This window comes from Myripristis murdjan, chromosome 6 (assembly GCF_902150065.1).
Source record: "Myripristis murdjan chromosome 6, fMyrMur1.1, whole genome shotgun sequence".
In the NCBI taxonomy this organism is placed as follows: Eukaryota; Metazoa; Chordata; class Actinopteri; order Holocentriformes; family Holocentridae; genus Myripristis; species Myripristis murdjan.
In genome coordinates, this window is record NC_043985.1 from 34,262,008 (window position 1) to 34,281,217 (window position 19,210).

General features: G+C 44.6%; 1 protein-coding gene across 1 annotated transcript; it reads right to left on the reverse strand.

Moving 5' to 3' along the window:
* Positions 1-96: 96 nt before the first annotated feature.
* Positions 97-18,906, reverse strand: LOC115361128 (AFG3-like protein 1). Its single transcript, XM_030054437.1, has 16 exons — positions 18,651-18,906; positions 13,096-13,180; positions 11,733-11,836; positions 11,119-11,268; positions 10,538-10,612; positions 10,121-10,245; positions 8,701-8,971; positions 7,907-8,044; positions 7,211-7,364; positions 6,800-6,907; positions 5,858-5,983; positions 5,308-5,418; positions 4,947-5,062; positions 4,341-4,541; positions 3,142-3,336; positions 97-1,992 (listed from the first exon to the last, which is right to left on the reverse strand). Exons 1-16 carry the CDS (start codon positions 18,780-18,782, stop codon positions 1,765-1,767), a joined length of 2,319 nt encoding a protein of 772 aa, XP_029910297.1. The 5' UTR covers positions 18,783-18,906; the 3' UTR covers positions 97-1,764.
* Between the last annotated feature and the right edge of the window lie 304 nt (positions 18,907-19,210).

The following is a 19,210-nucleotide window of genomic DNA, read 5'->3' on the forward strand; positions in this document are numbered from 1 at the left end:
AAAGGACCCCCTGGAGGCCCCTCAAGGCCCCCTGGGGGTCCCCGCACCGCACTTTGCACCTCCCCTGCACAGGAACAGAGAATCCACACAGAGATAAATCATCAGCTTCTTTATTGGTTTTCCAGCACAGCGGTCACAGGTGAGCTCAGGTGAGCTTCCCTCAGAGCCAACAGTCTCACCTGAGCACCACCGAGGGGGCGGGGCTTCAGCGAGAGAAAACAAGGTCGATCCCACGATCGACGGCAACACTTTGTGGAAAAAAAAGTCAACAACTTTCTCTGTTTTTGTGATAAAATCTCCTGAGTCAAAACCTGAAGTTTATCGATGATATTTGAATTTAATTTAATTTAACTGGACGTGACGTCAGCTCGTCTGCGATTGGCCAGAAGAAACAGACTCCACCTGAGGCTGCACAGCTGATCGTGTATTAATCAGGACCTCGACGATAATATCACTACATCTAATAATCCATAATCCACATTTCAAACTTGGGGCTCGGAGGAGCGGACAGGCGGCACCGTGTCGTCCTCCCTCTCTGGAAATCACCTCCTAAAACTCCAGCTGCTTAAACTGCAACTGTATGAATCCAATTCTTTAAATCATGAATACAATATCAAGGGAATTAATTGCTAATTATAGTTTTATAATTGCAGCCCGACACCAAACTATATCAAAGTACATCACAGCAGCCAGGGTTCAAATGTTTTCGGGGGGAATCTTCCTTTAACTCAGCAGCGTTTGACAGAGGAATTAGCTTCAGTCCTTCACACAGAACTGAGCGAAATGTCAAAGATCTTCTATGAATGAGAAGAGCAACACTCAGCTGGTGATGCAGCAGCTTCCTGACGGATCACATGATCACCTGCAGGCAGAGAGGTGGGCTTTTTTTTTTTTTTTTTTTTTTTTTTTTTTTTAACGGCACTGAGATCAGCCCAAACTCAAAACAGCTGAAGCTTTTCTTCTTGCATGTTGGCCGCAGCGTCTGCAGCCTGAAACACGCTCGTCAAAGAGTCAACGCAAAAAATCTCTGCATCAACCTTTAAAAAAAAAAAAAAAAAAAAAAAAAAAAAAGCTCCTTCAAAAAGACTAGAAAGAATTTTGCACATAAATCTCAGGCCACTCAGATCAACGGTAAAAAATACCTAAAAATTCATGAATCTGGGATGATTTGTTTTTTTTTCAAGAAAATTCTCCAGAGTAGAAGCTGCTTTGGAAAGTCAGTCGCAGGGAGCTGATCCCTTCGGATAAAATAAATAAAAACTCAAATCTGTTCACACGGTGTAAATGTACAAAATTTACACTCACCTCGGGAATATCACAGAACATCATCAGCGAAAAAGAAAAAGCACATTTCTAAACGTGGAGTCGCTGAGCTTCCTGTCTCTGTCTGGTGAGTTTAAGGCGCAGAGACGTTTCCAGTCCGACCAGTAAACGTGTCCCAGTCCAACACGTCGACACTGGAACAGTCCGAGCTCTTACCTTTCTTGTTTTCTTTTGTTTTTTTGTTGTAAATGCACCAGTTTGCTGTGACCTAGTTGAAATAAATCACAGATCTCTAAGCCTCTTCAGAAAAACAGTAAAAACAAGTGAAAATCAGAATCGGTTTGGTGTTACACTTCTCATTTTGCAGGGCTGGAGGTGTGCGGGTTGGCAGGTTGCTGGTTCGATTCCCTGGTCTGGCCGGACAGAGCGGCCTCGGTGATAAAATCAGGTAGCGGTGAAACATCTGAGTTGTGTTTTGGCGACAGGAAGCGGCGCTCGGCTCTAGGCGGCCTGCTGCTTGTCCTGCGGCGGGCCGGCCTCCTCGGCCTCGCCTCCTCGCTCCTGGTTCCAGTTCTGCAGGCCCTCCGGCAGGCTGGTGTCCTCCTCGAAGCTCCCCGTCCCCTCCACAAACTCCTCGTACGTCGACTTCTCCTCGAACGGCCGCGGGCCGAGCAGCTCCAGCATGTCGGCCTTATCCAGCACCTCCTTCTGCAGGAGGCGCTGCCCCACCTGAGGAGGCAAGGAGCAGGTGAGACCACGTGTCAAAGGTCCAGTTAAACCATTAAACAGCGCTGACAGGACGTCCTGCCATCCATCAGTGTCAGCAGAGCTCTGACAGGCTGACAGGCAGGATAGTCCAGTAATTTTAGGCCAAAATTGGGGTCAACCTCGGACAAATTGCAAGAGAAGCAAACTCAACTGATTCTGTATCCTCAGTTTGTCCTGAGTGAGGGGAAAAAAGTCCCAAGGAATCCCATTGGTGGAAAGTTTTGAAAATCACCTATTTATGACCACATATTACCAAAAAACACTGTTTTTAACACACAGGGGAAAGGGGTTCAACATTTTACTTTCAGATATCACTATAAAAATTCACAAGTTGATTACACACACAAAGACAAGAAAAAAAGTCAATTACAAGTTCTTTGAATTATTCTGTTTACACATGCATATCACACATTATCTGATTTGATATGCGCTAATAAGGAATATAAGGAATAAATGCCAGAAGAGACATTTAAACAGTGAATTAAAAAGTTACTATATATAAAGTAACCTTGAATTAAAAGGTTACTATATAACAGTGAATTAAAAGGTTATTATATATATAGTAACCTTTTAATTCACTGTAAATATCTGTTCTGGCATTTATTCCTTATATTCCTTATTAGTGCATATCAAATCAGATAATGTGTGATATGCATGTGTAAACAGAATAATTCAAAGAACTTGTAATTTACTTTTTTTCTTGTCTTTGTGTGTGTAATCAACTTGTGAATTTTTATAGTGATATCTGAAATTAAAATATTGAACCCCTTTCCCCTGTGTGTTAAAAACAGTGTTTTTGGTATTATATGGTCATAAATAGGTGATTTTCAAAACTTTCCACCAATGGGATTTCTTGGGACTTTTTTTCCCCTCACTCAGGACAAACTGAGGATACAGAATCAGTTGAGTTTGTTTCTCTTGCAATTTGTCCTAGGTTTTTTCATAAAATGACTGGACTAGAACTAAAATCAACCCGAGCAGCACACAGACATTATGACATTATGACGCCGTCTTAAGAAAACCAATAATTCACATGTTGACTCTGTGTTGTGAAATCTTTAGATAAAAGGTGCTGAAGGTGTGTGGAACTGAGACGGGACGTGTCCTCACCAGCTCCACCTGCTCCTTCTTGTCCAGGATGAGCTGCAGCGTCCGTTGGTACGCTCGCTCCACCAGCTCCCGCACCTCCTCGTCGATGAGCTCGGCCGTCGCCTCGCTGTACGGCTTCTCCAGCACCATGTCGCCCTGCCGCGGCAGGTCGAACGACACCTGGCCCACCTTGTCGCTCATCCCAAACTGCACCACCTGCAGGACGGCGGGGGAACAGCAACAGAGACAGAGGTCAGTCCGCTGCCTGCAGTCCTGGGCTTTTATTGTGAAGCAGCTACATGAAACGGCCCTTTGTGTGTGAGTATAAACAGAAAGAGTCTGTGCTGTAAACCTGAGGGAAACACAGCACCTCACCTTCTGCTGCCCTTTAACAACAACAGCTGATTTGTCTTTGGCCAATACTCAACTAAAAATTACTTTAAAAAAAAAAAAATGTTGTTATTTTTAATTATTATTAATAACAATATTAATATTTTTTACTGCATTTATAATAATAATTATAATAATAATAATAATTATTATTATTATTGTAGTCAGAATTGTTTGTACGTGAGTACATGAAGGAGGCGATGGATTGCAGTTATTTTTACTTTATTTTAATATTATTATTATTATTATTATCTTTTTTTTCTCCCTTTCTGTGTGGGTGAAGGGCATAAAGGCACAAATGTACACAAAAAAAGTGTCTGTTTGTCCATTAAGAACAAAAAAAAAAAAAAAAAAAAAAAAAAAATGGATACTTGAAATCTGTATAAAATGATAACATCTCGATGTAATGTCTGAATTTCCTGACACAATAAAGTATCAAAAAAAAAAAAAAATTACTTTAGCCTGTAATCTTTAATCACACTCTGATCATAATTGATCTTTCCAGTTGCACTGATCTATTTTTTGGGACAAATGTTTTCCTCGTCACTGTCGCCCTGAGCTGCTCATGGAGACTCTGCTTCATGGGATCAGCTGATATAAAATGCCTTCAGATAAATTCTGTTGTGAACTGATTCTGTACAAATTAAATTGAGCTGAAGATCAGAAACGTGACTGGATGTGACCGTGAGTCTGTTTAGAGTCAGGAGGGAGAAAACACCTGTCACTCTCCTCTCCTCCAGTGAAGTGACCAGTCAACATGATTTCATTTGATTTAATGAAGTGACACTGAACACGTGAAGCTGAGAGCCGGGCGGGGCCGGGGGGCGTACCTGAGCGTAGGCCGACTGCGTGACCTTCTTCAGGTCGTCCTGAGCTCCGGTGGTGATCCTGCTGAAGAAGACCTGCTCGGCCACGCGGCCCCCCAGCATCATGCACATCCTGTCGAACAGCTGCTCCCGGCTGTACAGGTACTGCTCTCTGGGCAGGTACTGCGCGTAGCCCAGCCCCTTCCCTCTGGGGATGATGGACACCTGAAGGCACCGCGGGGACACACAGGGACAGGAGGGGACGTCAGAGAAATACGAGCTGGAAACATTAAACATGAGCTGATGAACGAGCTGGAGGAGAGAGAAGCAGGGAGGCAGAGTTATGGCCTCTGCAGGTCCATAAAGCACCTGCAGCTCCTGGCAGCGTCAAACAGAGAGAGAGAACACGACCAGCCAGCACCCATCTGACCTTAAACACATCGTCTCAAGAACTGCAGTTACAGCTTCCTTTATTTTACAGAAACGTTCTGCCACTTTTTGCTCATTTGCTCGTCGTCTTTTCCCCGCGGCGTTCAGCTGATCTCGCTCAGGTTTCAGGGAGAAACGTCGACGTGACGAAGCTGCAGCAGAGGACATTTTCTTTTTCCAGTCTGTGAAAAGGAGACTGACCTTGAGCAGGGGGTCGGCGTGCTGCAGGAACCAGCCCACGATGGCGTGGCCGGCCTCGTGATACGCCACCGTCTTCTTCTCTGTGGGCTGCAGCACCTGAGTCTTCTTCTCCAGGCCTGACAGGATCACAGCAGCAGCAAATCAAACTCACTCACTTACCATTTCAACTTTTTTTTTTTTTTTTTTTTACTATCCAACAAAAATAATAACCTTCATTAATGCACAGCACATCAAAAGACACGGCTCAGAGCTGAGAGGCATACAGAGAAAAGTAAAATGATCAAAAACTGCTGGAAATGACAAGTGAGGAAAAAAAAAAATCAGCTGTGCGTTAATGTGGCGATGCTGACGTGACGCTCACCTCCGATGACGCGGTCGATGGCCTGCTCGAAGTGCTTGGCGTTGACGGACGGGTTGAGGTGGCGGGCGGCGATCAGCGCCGCCTCGTTACACACGTTGGCGATGTCGGCGCCTGAGGGGTCACAGCGACACGTGAGCGGGCGTCAAACCGGCAGCTTTGTGAAGTTTTGCTCTGAGTCCCGTTGGGGAGAGCAGGCCGCTGACACAGAGCCCAACCTCCTCAACTATCATGGCAAATAATCTGATTTCTGCCTGTAATTCTTCTCCAGACTTATTTGTGTCAGGACAGAACAGTTTCACTGAAGCTCCTTCCTGCAGCTGAGAGTCTGAGTGAACGTTTGATGTTTCCTTCTTTAGAAAGTTAAAGGCAGAACGAGCAGGAAAAATATCTGGAGTCTAAAAATACAAGAACACAACAAACACAAAAAGAACCCCTGCATCCTGACTCTGTGTGTGTGTGTGTGTGTGTGTGTGTGTGTGTGTCATGAGCAGGAGGCAGATGAGTGTGTGAGCGTCTCTGAGCAGAGCGCCGTGCTGCTGTCGGGTCGTACCGGTGAATCCGGGCGTGGCGGCGGCCATCTTCCTGGCGAGGGCGTCCCGGTCCATGCTGGGGTCCAGCCTGATGGGCCGGAGGTGAACTTTAAAGATGGACGCCCGGCCCTTAATGTCCGGAGGACCTGAGGGAGGCCGGGACAGCAGACAGAGGCTGAGCGAGGCAGCAGCAGCAGCAGATACTGTTTCTACTGTTTCTACTGTTTCTACTGTTTCTACTCAGTGGATTTAGTTTGAAATCTTGTGAGGCTCTTTTTTTATTTCACCAACAGCTGCTGATAATCATCACAGTAGCTAATAACTAATAATCACTGCAGCAGTCAAATATTTTTTTAAAAAGTAAGCCAAATATCTTCAAAAAGTAGAAACCCTTCCACTGGAGGTCAGTTTGGTTCCTGGACGGGGTTCAGGACCCGTCGCTCGGGCTCCCAGGGTTATTTAGGGGCCAGAGACTGAATCTGTTCTGAGGCGACCGCCTGGTCAAATGATGATTAAACAACATAAATATCAAACGTAACAAACACCTGTTATTCAGCTCATCTCCTTTATGACCACACGGCTAAGAACGATTTCAAATCCAGGCTGCTGACTTTTAAAATCATACTTAGCCATGTGATAATAAAGGTTTTTCAACATTTTTTTTTAAACTGTACAGGGAACCTCGGATGTTTTTTGCTTTTTGTTTTTTTTTTAATTTTGCCGGTCATATTCTCCACAGAAGTTTAATTTAAAAAGCAGAGGGACTTAAATATATTTCCCCTGATCTAGGTCTAACTCTCTCCAAAGAGCAGCTGATGGTTGTTTCCCTGATTAAAACCCTCCAACGCTCCTGAAACCTTTTTTTGGGGGGCTTTTTGATTTTTTTTTATAATTTATCTTCTTAGCTCTGCTGTGTTCCCACTAATTAACATTTAGGACTTATTCTCTCTGTGTTCCTGTACCGATGTAGATCTGCCGGTCGAAGCGTCCCGGTCTCATGAGGGCCGGGTCCAGGATGTCAGGTCTGTTGGTTCCAGCCAGGACCACCACGTTGGTGGCCGTGTTGAAGCCTGAAGAAGAGACCAACACACCGACAACATCAGATCGCACCGCCCGGCTCCGTCCTGCCCCTCCCAACCTGTCCCAACCTGTCCCAGCCCACCCGTCCCAGTTTGTCCCAGTCTGTCCCTGCCCGCGCGCCCCCTTACAGCCCCGTCCCCGACCATCTCCAACTGTCCCCACCCCGTCCCACCCCGTCCCAGTCCGTCCCAGCCTGTCCCTGCCCCGTCCCAGTCCGTCCCAGTCCGTCACAGCCCATCCCCGACCACCCCGTCCAGTCCGTCCCAGTCCGTCCCAGTCCGTCCGGGTCGTACCGTCCATCTCCACCAGCAGCTGGTTCAGCGTGTTCTCCTGCTCGCTCTGCCCTCCGAAGTTCCCTCCTCCTCTCTTGCGTCCCACGGCGTCGATCTCGTCGATGAAGAGGATGCAGGGGGCGTTCTTCCTCGCCATGGCGAACATGTCCCTCACCTGAGAAGACGGTTCAAACCGTTACTGCCTTGCTCAAGAGCACAGCAGCCACAGCTCTTTAAAGAGGGGGCATCAAACCGGTGTATTCAGGGCCTGTACAGGTGTCCGAAAATTTAATTCAGTGTTTTTTTTTTTTTTATGTTTTTAAGACCAATTTCAATGAAATTTCAGTCATTTTTGGACAAATCCTCTTTTTTGGTGTTCAGATGAACACAGCAGGTGTGCAGCTGTTCACTCTGCATGAGCCTCAGGTGGATTCACTCCATTAACATTAATATGGAAACAAGTCGTACCTGAACATACCTGACAGAAACAGACTCAAAGTGCTGAGGTTATTAATAATAATGTTGAAATAATCAGTTGTGCATTTTCTTGTATTGTACAAATGTAAAAGTGAATGAAGTTACAGTGAAATTAACTCTTTGAAACCCGAGCAAATTCACCTGATTTTCATTCAAAAGGGATAAGAAGAGCACAAATTATTTTTAAAAAGTTGTTGTTTTTTTTTGTGTTTGTTTGTTTTTTGTGTGGGCGCTCCTCACCCGGGCCGGGCCGACGCCCACAAACATCTCCAGGAACTCGGAGCCGTTCACGGTGATGAAGGGCACGTTGGCCTCGCCCGCCGTCGCTTTGGCCAGCAGAGTCTTCCCTGTGCCGGGGGGTCCGGACAGCACGGCCCCCTGACACACACACACACACACACACACACACACACACATAAACATCAGATACATCAGCATGTAAGACACTTTTGAAATGGCAGTTCATAGCTATTATAGAAAATTATAGAAAGATTAACAGATGCTCTGTTAATCCAAACCTTTAACACTTTTCAAAGCTTCCAGCTGATTTTAAATACAATCAAAGAAAGAAACAAATCAGCCTTTTTACAGCGGGACATTGATCGTCAAAGTGTTGAGATTAGAGATTAATCAGGCTGATATCCAGCATTTTGAAATAATCGTCATCAGCTGATATCTGTGCTCACAAAGCCGATAAACCACAAAATATCTTCAGACAAACTTTGAGCTGTGCTGCCTTTTCACAGTTTCTCAAAATGTCCACTGGATTTGGGCTTTTCTCACACTGAGAATCATTTTGCTGAAGCACAACCTTCCCTTCTGACGCAAATTGTTGTATTTTATCAGATGCAAAAAAAGAAAAAGAAAAATGTGTTTGCATGACTTTGTTTTATCTGATTATGATTGAATATGACATCATGACTGAAACGTGTGCCGGTGCCTCCTTACAGTCTGACTCACTGACCTCCTGACGTTTTAAAACATTTTCATTTGCATTTGGATGAGGTCAACTTTTCAGAATAAGAGCCCCTGACCTTGGGGATCTTGGCCCCCAGGTCCTGGTACTGCTGCGGGTTCTTCAGGAAGTTGACGAACTCCAGGATCTCCAGCTTGGCCTCCTCGCAGCCTGCCACGTCCTTGAACTTCACCTCGATGTTGTCCTTCATCATCTTGGCCGTGGACTCGCTCATGCTGAAGGGCCCGCCCCTGCCGCCGCCGGGGCCCGCTCCCATCGGCCCCCGCCGCAGCGAGAAGAGCAGGAAGCCAATCAGCAGCAAGGTGGGGATCATGCTCAACAGGAAGGAGCTGCGAGGAGAGAGAGGATTTAAGACTATTATTACATACAGAATATTCATGTTTCGTCATTTTGTCCAACTCTTGTGGTTATTAGAGATGGTTAAAAAAAAAAAAATCAACTTTAGTAATTTAGGCGAGAAACATTTTTTTTCCAGTGGTGCTGAAACAAATAGTGCCAATACAGATCTGCATCTCTCTGTATGAGTGACAGACTTATAGTTTTGTTTACTGCAGATTAGAGACCAACACGGGGAGTTATGACAAAAATCATCTTTATACAAGCTCTAATTTAAATTACAGTCAAATTAAATTGTGGCTCATTTTTTGTCGACCCCCTGGGATTTCTCCAATGACCACCGGGGGGCCCCAGAGCCCCTGTTTGTTTATGTGTGTTTTTTTAATATGTATTTCATGCAGTGTTTTATATATGTCTCATTCTTCTGTTCTTCATAAGTACACTGTAAATTTGCACATTGTATACACCGATGCACACTGGTTTTATTGGTTTTTTATCATCTATTTATCATCTGGGTGCTATTTATTTATTTATCATCTGTTTATACTGTAAATTTGCACATTGCCCTCATCTATGCACATTGTATACACCGATGCACACTGGTTTTATTGTTTTTTTGCACATTGTTTTTTTGCACATTGGGTACTTAAATCTTAGATCTCGAGGGTCATCTTTTATTCTTTATTTTTGATTTACTTAATCTTGTAATCTGTGGATACTGCTGAAAACTGTGAATTTCCTTTGGGATAAATAAAGTATCTATCTATCTATCTATCTATCTATCTATCTCTGTTTTTAACTTTTATTCTATGAACCTCAGATGACCTTTAATTGTTTAATATTCTGTGTGTGTGTGTGTGTGTGTGTGTGTGTGTGTGTGTGTGTGTGTTGTATTATGCCGTTGTAAAGCACTTTGTGACCAATGTCTGTGAAAAGTGCAATACAAATACATTTTACTTACTTACAGGAACAAGTGGATTAATCAGTTAGTGAGCTCACAGAAAATGTATTTATTATAATTTTGAGCTGATGAAATGTTTGAGTCACTTCTCATTTAAAAACCAGAGTGTCTGATTCCAGCTTCACTGATGCTCTGTGGTTTGTGTGTGTGTGTGTGTGTGTGTGTGTGTGTGTGCGCCCACCCGTCGCTCTCCGTGCTGTAGACCACGGCGGCGCGGTGCGACGGCTCCAGGCCGAGCTCGGCGTGCGCCGCCTCCAGGTTCCTCTCAAACGTGTCGACGCTGCCGATGTTGAACCAGACGAAGCTCTGCGGCCGAGACGAGACGCCGATTAGCTCATTTATTTATTTATTTCATGTCAAAAATACAGGAACGAATAAAAACCTCCAGGATGTCAAGATGGAAACGTCTGTTCAGGTTTGTGGTGTTAGGAAGAATAAAAAACTACATTTTTTTTTGTTTGTTTTGGGGTGATTCAGGTTCGGCATGATGCAGAAAACATCAAACAGCACAAATGTACTGAACTGCAATAAAAATCAGAGGGCCTGTGTTTAAAAAAGCTTTTAATTTCTAAACCAGACGTTCAGGTTTCAGTCTCACCCCCTCTGAGGAGTCGGCTCCCGGCACCAGGATCACTCTGACGTACTGCTTGTTCACCACCTCCAGCCGGTCCACCTGGAAAATGGATCAAAATAAAAAAATATTAATCACAATTTGTTCTGGTTTGGTCAGTTGTGTCATGATTTATCTGTACCGTTCTTCTTTCAGTCGGAGCTCCTTGACTTTTACTTTCACTCGTGATCCTTTAACTGGTAAAAGCCTCCAACAGCGGCTGAATGCTCATAAAATTCATAATAAATCCCTAAATCATAAAGACCAAAGAAAAATACACCAAACAACAAAATGGACTTAAGAAAATGAGACAAATCATCAATCTGGATTTTCCACACAGGTGAAGATTTCTCTGGAGGATTTTTCCCTGTAAGTTCATTTTATTTAGGTTTCATCTTTTGTAAAGTGTCCTTGAGTGTTTGTGAAAGGCGCTTATAAATAAAATGTATTATTTATTATTATTTTGACATGAATAACCCTGAGGCTGCATTCTGTCTGCCTGTCTGTCTTTCAGCTTCCTGTCTGGTCTGCCTCTGTGATCCCAGTATACCCAGTCCATGGTCCCTCACCATGCCTCTGCCCAGGTAGCGGTGGACGAAGTCCTTCCAGCTGATCTCCCTGCCGCTGTCTCTGAAGTAGAAGTAGAGCAGAGCCGAGGTGACGCCGGCCGCCGTCACCGCCATGTAGCGGAAATCCTTCTCGTCCCAGGGGAAGTCGCCCTGCGGACACGACAGCAGGACACACACTCTTTACATGTGTGTTTTTTACAATTACATGTGTGTAATTAGGGACTCACATCGGTGCAACATCACATCCCACCAAAATCACACAGTGGCCCACCCCTGCTAGACACACAGGCTGCAGTTTCATATTAAAAGCTCTCCACTGGCGAACCAGCGGGAGGCTTTTACTGTGAAGCAGCTGCAGGAAATGGCCCCTTGCATGCGAGTAAAAACAGAACAACAACAAATGAGATGTGTTGTGTTGTTCAGGGTCTGAACTGTAACACCACCTCACAGGCTGCTGTCCTTTAATAATCCCAGCTGTTCTGTGTTTGGCTGGTTCCTTTGTAACAAAATGAAGGCAGATTATAATCCGTACTCACACGCTGAGCTCCTGGTTTGCATGTGTCTGGTTTTAGGGGCACATGGGAGTGAAACCCTCACCCTGCAGACCCGCTCACCTTCTGGATGCGGCTCCACCAGTCTTTTCCTCCTCCTCCTCCTCCTCTCTTCCCTCCTGACCTTCCTCCTCCTCCTCCTCCTCCAGACTCCTTCCCTTTTCCATCTGAGGGGCGCACAGGATTGGTCAGATTACACATCAGTCACACACAGCAGCACTTCCTGCCCCTCCTGGATTTGCCAAAACCTCTAAAGCTCAGCTCTCCTAAATTGAAATGTGTAAAATACATTTTTCATTTCTAAAGAGGCGAGTGGAGCTCCCAAATAACGAAAGACTTCAGTTCAAAGTCGAGTGTGGTGCTTCCGGTGTGCCGAGACACGTGCTCATGTTGCTCCCACCATCACACCTTTATTTACTTTTTACACCTGGTTGTCTTCTGGATAAACAGGTGGCAGTAGACTTTAAAGTTAGTGTTGACTGTACAAACCACCAGAGTCCAGAGAAAAGGGAAAACTCTCTGAAACAGACAGGGACTCTCCCTCAGCTCCTGGACGAGCACAGAGAGGCTCGAATCAGAGCAGCTGTGAGGAATCAGGCGGCTTAACGTGTTTTAACCCCCGGACGGCGTTTCAATGGGTTTGGCAGATTATATCAGCATCTGATGCTTTTCACGTGACGGCCGCCGCCGCTGCAGCAGCCGCTGTGAAGAGACCTTTTGATGTTAAACTGAGCACACGAGGCGTTCAAGCAAATCCCGGTCAGGTCATGCAGCTCTTGTTTTGAGTTGTTTTTTCGCCGGCTGCTTCATGTGGTCATCCTCTCCGCTCATATTCACCAAACACCAAGTCAACGCTCGGCCCAGTCGAGATCGCCAGCCCTGCCAGCTCCTCATAAAAGTTCCTGGTCTCAGTTTTAGCGTCATCTCCTTGGCCGCGGCCAAATCAGTGCCATGGAAACTCTTCTAAAACCGCGACACAGCCTTCACCACACGGACGCAGAACCTGAGCCGGCATGGGCCTCTGTGAGCCTCATGGAAAAGCAGAGTTTCTGGGTGGTTTGAGTTGCTATGGCAACAGCTGTAGCATTCACTGACATCACCGTGTCAGCACCAGAGTTTCAGTAACTTTACTGAAACGTCCACAACCTTTTTTTTTTTTTTTTTTGGAATCAAACTCAAGAGGCTGATTTTCACAACTCTTTTATTCTTTATCTTGTGAAAACAGAAAATGTTTCCACGAGCCGAGCTTCAGTTCTCCCGACGCCGTGATGTCACTGAACGCTACAGCTGTTGCCATGGCTACAGGACCCACCAGGAAATACTCTGACTTGCCGTAAACCGAAGGCCCACGCCGGTCCTTCTCACTCAGTTTGTCCAGACACGACACAGTGAAGCCTGAAACCTGAGGAGGGTGTGCGGCTCTCACCTTTCTGCTCGCTGGAGGACAGCAGCCGCTGAGCCGAGTGCAGCAGCCGGCGGGACAGGAGGTTCACCGGACTCACCGCCACGTTCTGCAAAACAAAACCCACCAAGCTTCAGTCACATTTGAGTCATTTTCATGATGTTAGACTTAGTCTGGTTCCTCCTCGACAAAAACTCAAGTGGCTTTAGTCTGTCAATGTTGTCGTCAAACTCTTAGAAAATTATTTTTCACATTTGTTTCTGTGTAAATTCCTCATTAAATAATTTGCTAGTTACTTCTATACACAGACTGATGTACATTCCATATTACAGCTTCTTGGATTTTGTATCTAGCTTTTAAAAGTAATGTTTGTCCATTTGTTTGTGTTTTTGTTCCAATTTAATTATGTCTTTCAAAGCTGTTTTATGTCCTCTTCAATCTTATGTAAGGCACTTTAAACTGCCTTGTGTTTGACAAATAAACTTGTCTGTCCTTGCCTTGGAGTTTTTATTTATTGGTGAAGGTTTCATTATATTTCATCTTAGTTTTTGTCAACTAAGTTCATTTTTGTTTAGTTTTTGCTCTGAAAACAGTGTCACTGATGAATACTTTTTGTCACAGCTGTAATCCGTGAAATTAACCCCGGCTGGAGAGACAGAGGAGGCCTACACAGCACCGAGCCCAAACCCTCTGATCTGATCAGGACTCCCCAGGAAACTTTACCAGGAAAACAAAGTGAGGCTGCGTTTTCCCACCAAGATCTGTGACAGGAACCAAACACAGCTTCCAGGGCCTGTTTATTAAGTACAAGTTCAACTTCGTGTTTGTTTACATGAAAAAAACTAGGAGGTAAAACCGCCTGCAAGACATTCCACCTTCAGGATGTTTGGCATTGAGCTCATAGTGAGTGCTGCTGTTGGACTGGACTGCATGTTACTGACAGCTGTTTCCACTATTCTGTCCCTCACATTGTATTTAAATAAGGAGGACAAAAAACTAGAAACCCCTCTCAGTATAATGCAGTCCAGTAGCAGACCTCTGCAAACTACAACCTCAGTAATAAACACAGAATTAAAGAGACACATTCTGCACAATGTCAACACAAACTGAACATCATAAACTTTGATAAAAGGAGTTTATGGCAGAGCTGCTGAGCTGAACTGGTCAGACTGGACAGCTGCAGCTGAGGAGGAGACACACTGCCCCCTAACGGCCAAAAGACTGAACTGCATCTGTTTTTCCTGCCTCACAGCAGCCAGTGGTTACAGGGTCGGCTTTCAGTCTCTGCAGGTTTTGGTAAAGCACAGAGTTTTGAGACGGACTCGCCTCCGTGGTCTCTGCTCTGAGAGTCTCTGCTCTGCCTGAGCGCCTCAGATCTCAGCTGAGATCAACACAACACAACATCACTGAGAGACATTCCTGCAGGCTCGGGATCAGGCAGCTTTAATGAACACAGACAGCTCTCATTAGTGAACACAGGCAGCTCTCTGTGCACACACAGCCTCACACAGTCACTCTATTAGATCACATCATCAAGAGTCTGTAATTAACTTTGAGGGAGACTCACACTGACGCAGACCACTTTAGTGCAGGACTGAGTCATGTGTGTGTGGATGTGTGTGTGTGTGTGTGTGTGTGTGTGTGTGTGCAGATGTGAAGCCCTGGCATCTGCTCATGTGAAATGTAACTTCATCACCGCTAAAACCAAAAACGATGTGTGAATGAAAATGGGTTCTCTCCCCTTTGCAGACACGCCCACCTTCTGCTAATCCCATGCAGTTTGGGCCCCAAAGCCTGCAGTCCACATGTGTTCTTGTGGCCTGTTGTAAAATGGTGTGTGTGTGCAGACTGGGGCCTAAACAGTCTTGGAGCTGCATCAGTTGTGTTTGAAAACCCAATCGATGTAACTCCGAGACTGCAGCTGAGAACTGAAAAAAACAAAAATGGCAATACAACGCAATATCAAATCGCAATACGAATGAGTATAATGACAGCACTGGGAAATAATCATATTGTTCCAGCTCTAATTGGCACCACAGAAATGTGTTAAAAAAAAAATGATGCCATAAGTTGGTATTGTTAAGATGAATTTTCTGTCAGTAATCTAATCAGCACAGCTGTTCTCAAACTTAACCTGAAGCTGATTGGCTCACTGGGAAACTTCATGAGGAAAGACAAACCAGCCGTCTCTTTACCTCCATATCAGTTTGACCACAGGGAGAGAACAGGCTGGCAGAACTGCTCTGAGGTCTGCCTACACTTCACTGAAACTGATGATGACATTATTATTATTTCCTTTATTTATTCAGGGAAGGTCAGTTGAGAGCAAGCTCTCTTTTCCAATGACGCCCTGATTACAATTACAATAAAACATACATAATATCATAAATCACAATTACAAACCGGTTGCAGAAGACTGAACAATAAGCTTTTGAAGCAATCTAAAGAAATCCGGTGATCTAGACCCAGGACATTCTGCAAGTCATTCCACTTCTGAGGAGCATAAAATTGAAATGCAGTCTCCCCTAAATCTGTCCTTACATTAGGAATGTTTAAAATTAAAATCTCTTGTGAACGAGTGTGCAAGTTACTAGTTCTAAGTGAAATTAAACTGGTAAGTTACACAGGTAAAACATCAAGTAAGGCCTTGTAAATGAAAATCAAGCAATGCTGCTCTCTCCTTGCAGTTAAAGATGACAATCCAGTTTTGTCATAAAGAACACAGTGATGAGTTCTAAACCCATCACCTGTGACAAAACGAAGGGCAGAGTGATAAACTGCATCAAGAGGCTTCAATGTCGAGAGAGTAGCATGCATACAGATTACATCACCATAGTCTAACACTGGTAAAAAGGTGGCTTGAACAAGCTGTTTTCTGCATTTCCAAGTAAAACAAACTCTATTACGATAAAAGAATGATAGTTTTGCCTTTAGGTTTTTTGTTAGTTCAGAAACGTGAGTTTTAAAAGACAACTTATCATCCATCCAAATCCCCAGGTATTTGTAACTGGAAACTCTTTCAACAGGAGTTCCGTTAGCTGTTAAAATAGCACTATTTAATGGTAAGGGAGATAACAATCTAGTAAATAAGATGAATTTTGTCTTTTTGGGGTTAAGTAATAACTTAAGATCAATTAGGGATCGCTCTATAATAAGAAAATCAGACTGTAGGTACACTATATTACCAAAAGTATTCGCTCACCCATTCAAATGATCAGAATCAGGTGTCCTAATCACTTGGCCTGGCCACAGGTGCATAAAATCAAGCACTCAGGCATGCAGACTGTGAAACAAGACATTTGTGAAAGAATGGGCCGCTCTCAGGAGCTCAGTGAATTCCAGCATGGAACTGTCATAGGATGCCACCTGTGCAACAAATCCAGTCGTGAAATTTCCTCGCTCCTAAATATTCCACAGTCAACTGTCAGCTCTATTATAACAAAATGGAAGCGTTTGGGAACAACATCAACTCAGCCACGAAGTGGTAGGCCACGTAAAGTGACAGAGAGGGGTCAGCGGATGCTGAAGCGCATAGTGCAAAGAGGTCGCCGACTTTCTGCACAGTCAATTGCTACAGAGCTACAAACTTCATGTGACCTTCAGATTAGCCCAAGTACAGTACGCAGAGAGCTTCATGGAATGGGTTTCCATGGCCAAGCAGCTGCAGCCAAGCCACACATCACCAAGTGCAATGCAAAGCGTCGGATGCAATGGTGTAAAGCACGCCGTCACTGGCCTCTAGAGCAGTGGAGACGCGTTCTCTGGAGTGATGAATCACGCTTTTCCATCTGGCAATCTGATGGACGAGTCTGGGTTTGGAGGTTGCCAGGAGAACGGTACATTTCAGACTGCATTGTGCCGACTGTGAAATTTGGTGGAGGAGGAATTATGGTGTGGGGTTGTTTTTCAGGAGCTGGGCTTGGCCTCTTAGTTCCAGTGAAAGGAACTTTGAATGCTTCAGGATACCAAAACATTTTGGACAATTCCATGCTCCCAACCTTGTGGGAACAGTTTGGAGCGGGCCCCTTCCTCTTCCAACATGACTGTGCACCAGTGCACAAAGCAAGGTCCATAAAGACATGGATGACAGAGTCTGGTGTGGATGAACTTGACTGGCCTGCACAGAGTCCTGACCTGAACCCGATAGAACACCTTTGGGATGAATTAGAGCGGAGACTGAGAACCAGGCCTTCTCGACCAACATCAGTGTGTGACCTCACCAATGCGCTTTTGGAAGAATGGTCAAAAATTCCTATAAACACTCTCCTCAACCTTGTGGACAGTCTTCCCAGAAGAGTTGAAGCTGTAATAGCTGCAAAAGGTGGACCGACATCATATTGAACTCTATGGGTTAGGAATGGGATGGCACTTCAGTTCATAGTATGAGTAAAGGCAGGTGAGCGAATACTTTTGGTAATATAGTGTATGTAAGAGCTAGATCAGCAGAAGGGGCAACTGAATAGATGATTGTGTCATCGGCATAGAGATGACATATCTGTGGCAAGAAAATAACTAACAGCTGATTGCCATTTTACAGAGATGCATAGAAAATTTATTGGCACTACATAATGTTGAAACAGCTCTGATTGCAGAAATATTGCAGGTGTGAAACAGAATATTTAACATGTAACTTAATGAACACCTTTAAAAAAAAAAAGATGTGGATTCTGATAGGTTTAACTATCTTAAGTATTGTAAAATTGCAAAAATTTGAACAAAGACTTTCTTTGAAAGAGTTTTAGTTCTGTCAAAATGAAGAATGGAATAAGCAGCCTTGACACTTTGAAGTTCAAATGTTATGTATCTTAAGTTGACAACCTAAGAAAATGCTATTCAGAAATATAATATAAGGCTACTGATATTAATGAGGCGGTTAATAAATATTTTGCGGATATGAAATATTATTTCTTTGCCACTATTCTCCAAACGAGCTGGCAGACCTCAGCTAACAGCCGCAGTTAACGCAGGTCACACTGCAGCAGCTCAGCTAACCTCCACACCAAACCTCACTGCAACACCTGGCAGCTTCATGTTGCTCTCTGACGGCAGAAAACTAACATGATAAAACTACAAAGACAGCGACTAAAACCATTCTGTGAACTTTCGGCAAATACTTTAACACTTGTTTCTGAATTAAAACAGATTTAAAGTGAACCTGATGACCAGAATGACCCTGGTTACGCATCTTATCTCCACAGCCCCCGTCCAGCTATGCTAGCTGGCTAACGTTAGCTGTGGCCGGGGAAGGAGCATAAAAGATGGAAATTTATGTTAAACTGATGCTGCTGGGTGGATTATTTGCACGCCGAATTCATCAGCAGGCTAATTAAATACGATATAATCCCGGTCTTGTTTCACTGGTTTTATAAATTTTCTGATAAACAGAGAAACGTTTTTAAATGTCAGATTTTGGAATGAAGCCTGGTTTCGCCTCGCGTATCCGGATTAGCTCCACGCCAAAGCCTCCAAACAGACAGATCTGACTTCATGTGTGAGTTTCAGCCCATGTGGGAAAGTAAACCACAGCTACCCACTCCCATATTTACTGAGCTGGCTGATCCATGAAGGCGCCTCCTTACCGGGACAGGTGTGCTCCAGTGGCCGGGGATGAGGAGCCGCCTGGCCGTCACCGCGGACAGCCGAGCCCCGGCTCCTCCAGCCCGGCGGAGCGGCAGCGCGGCCGCCGAGAGAAGCCTCAACATCTGAGACATCCTCCCCTGCCGCCTGCCCGCGTTTCCTGCTTTAAACTACGATGTTTTCGTTTTTCCTGAGTTCAGTTTCCTCTCATGTGTTTCATCATGCAGCTTCAAGTGTTATTGAATAAGAGCGACAGCCTGAGAATGTCAACGGGAGGTGATGTAAAGGTCCGACAGGCTGTCTCTGCAGCTGCCTGACCGCAGTCTGTCATGCCAGGGAAAGTTTTCTTATCAGTGCCAAGTCTCCACAGATCACTGAGAGTCATGTTTTTATCAGTGATGAAAAATCACATAACCTGGCACTGAAACCCACATTTATAGCTTTAATATATATGTCATAAATCTATTACATTCAGGCATATATAAGGGCAGCATAAGGTCCTCTCAGTACACCCCGTCTCTGATTGGCTGACAAACTAACACACTTCTTGCACTCAAATTGC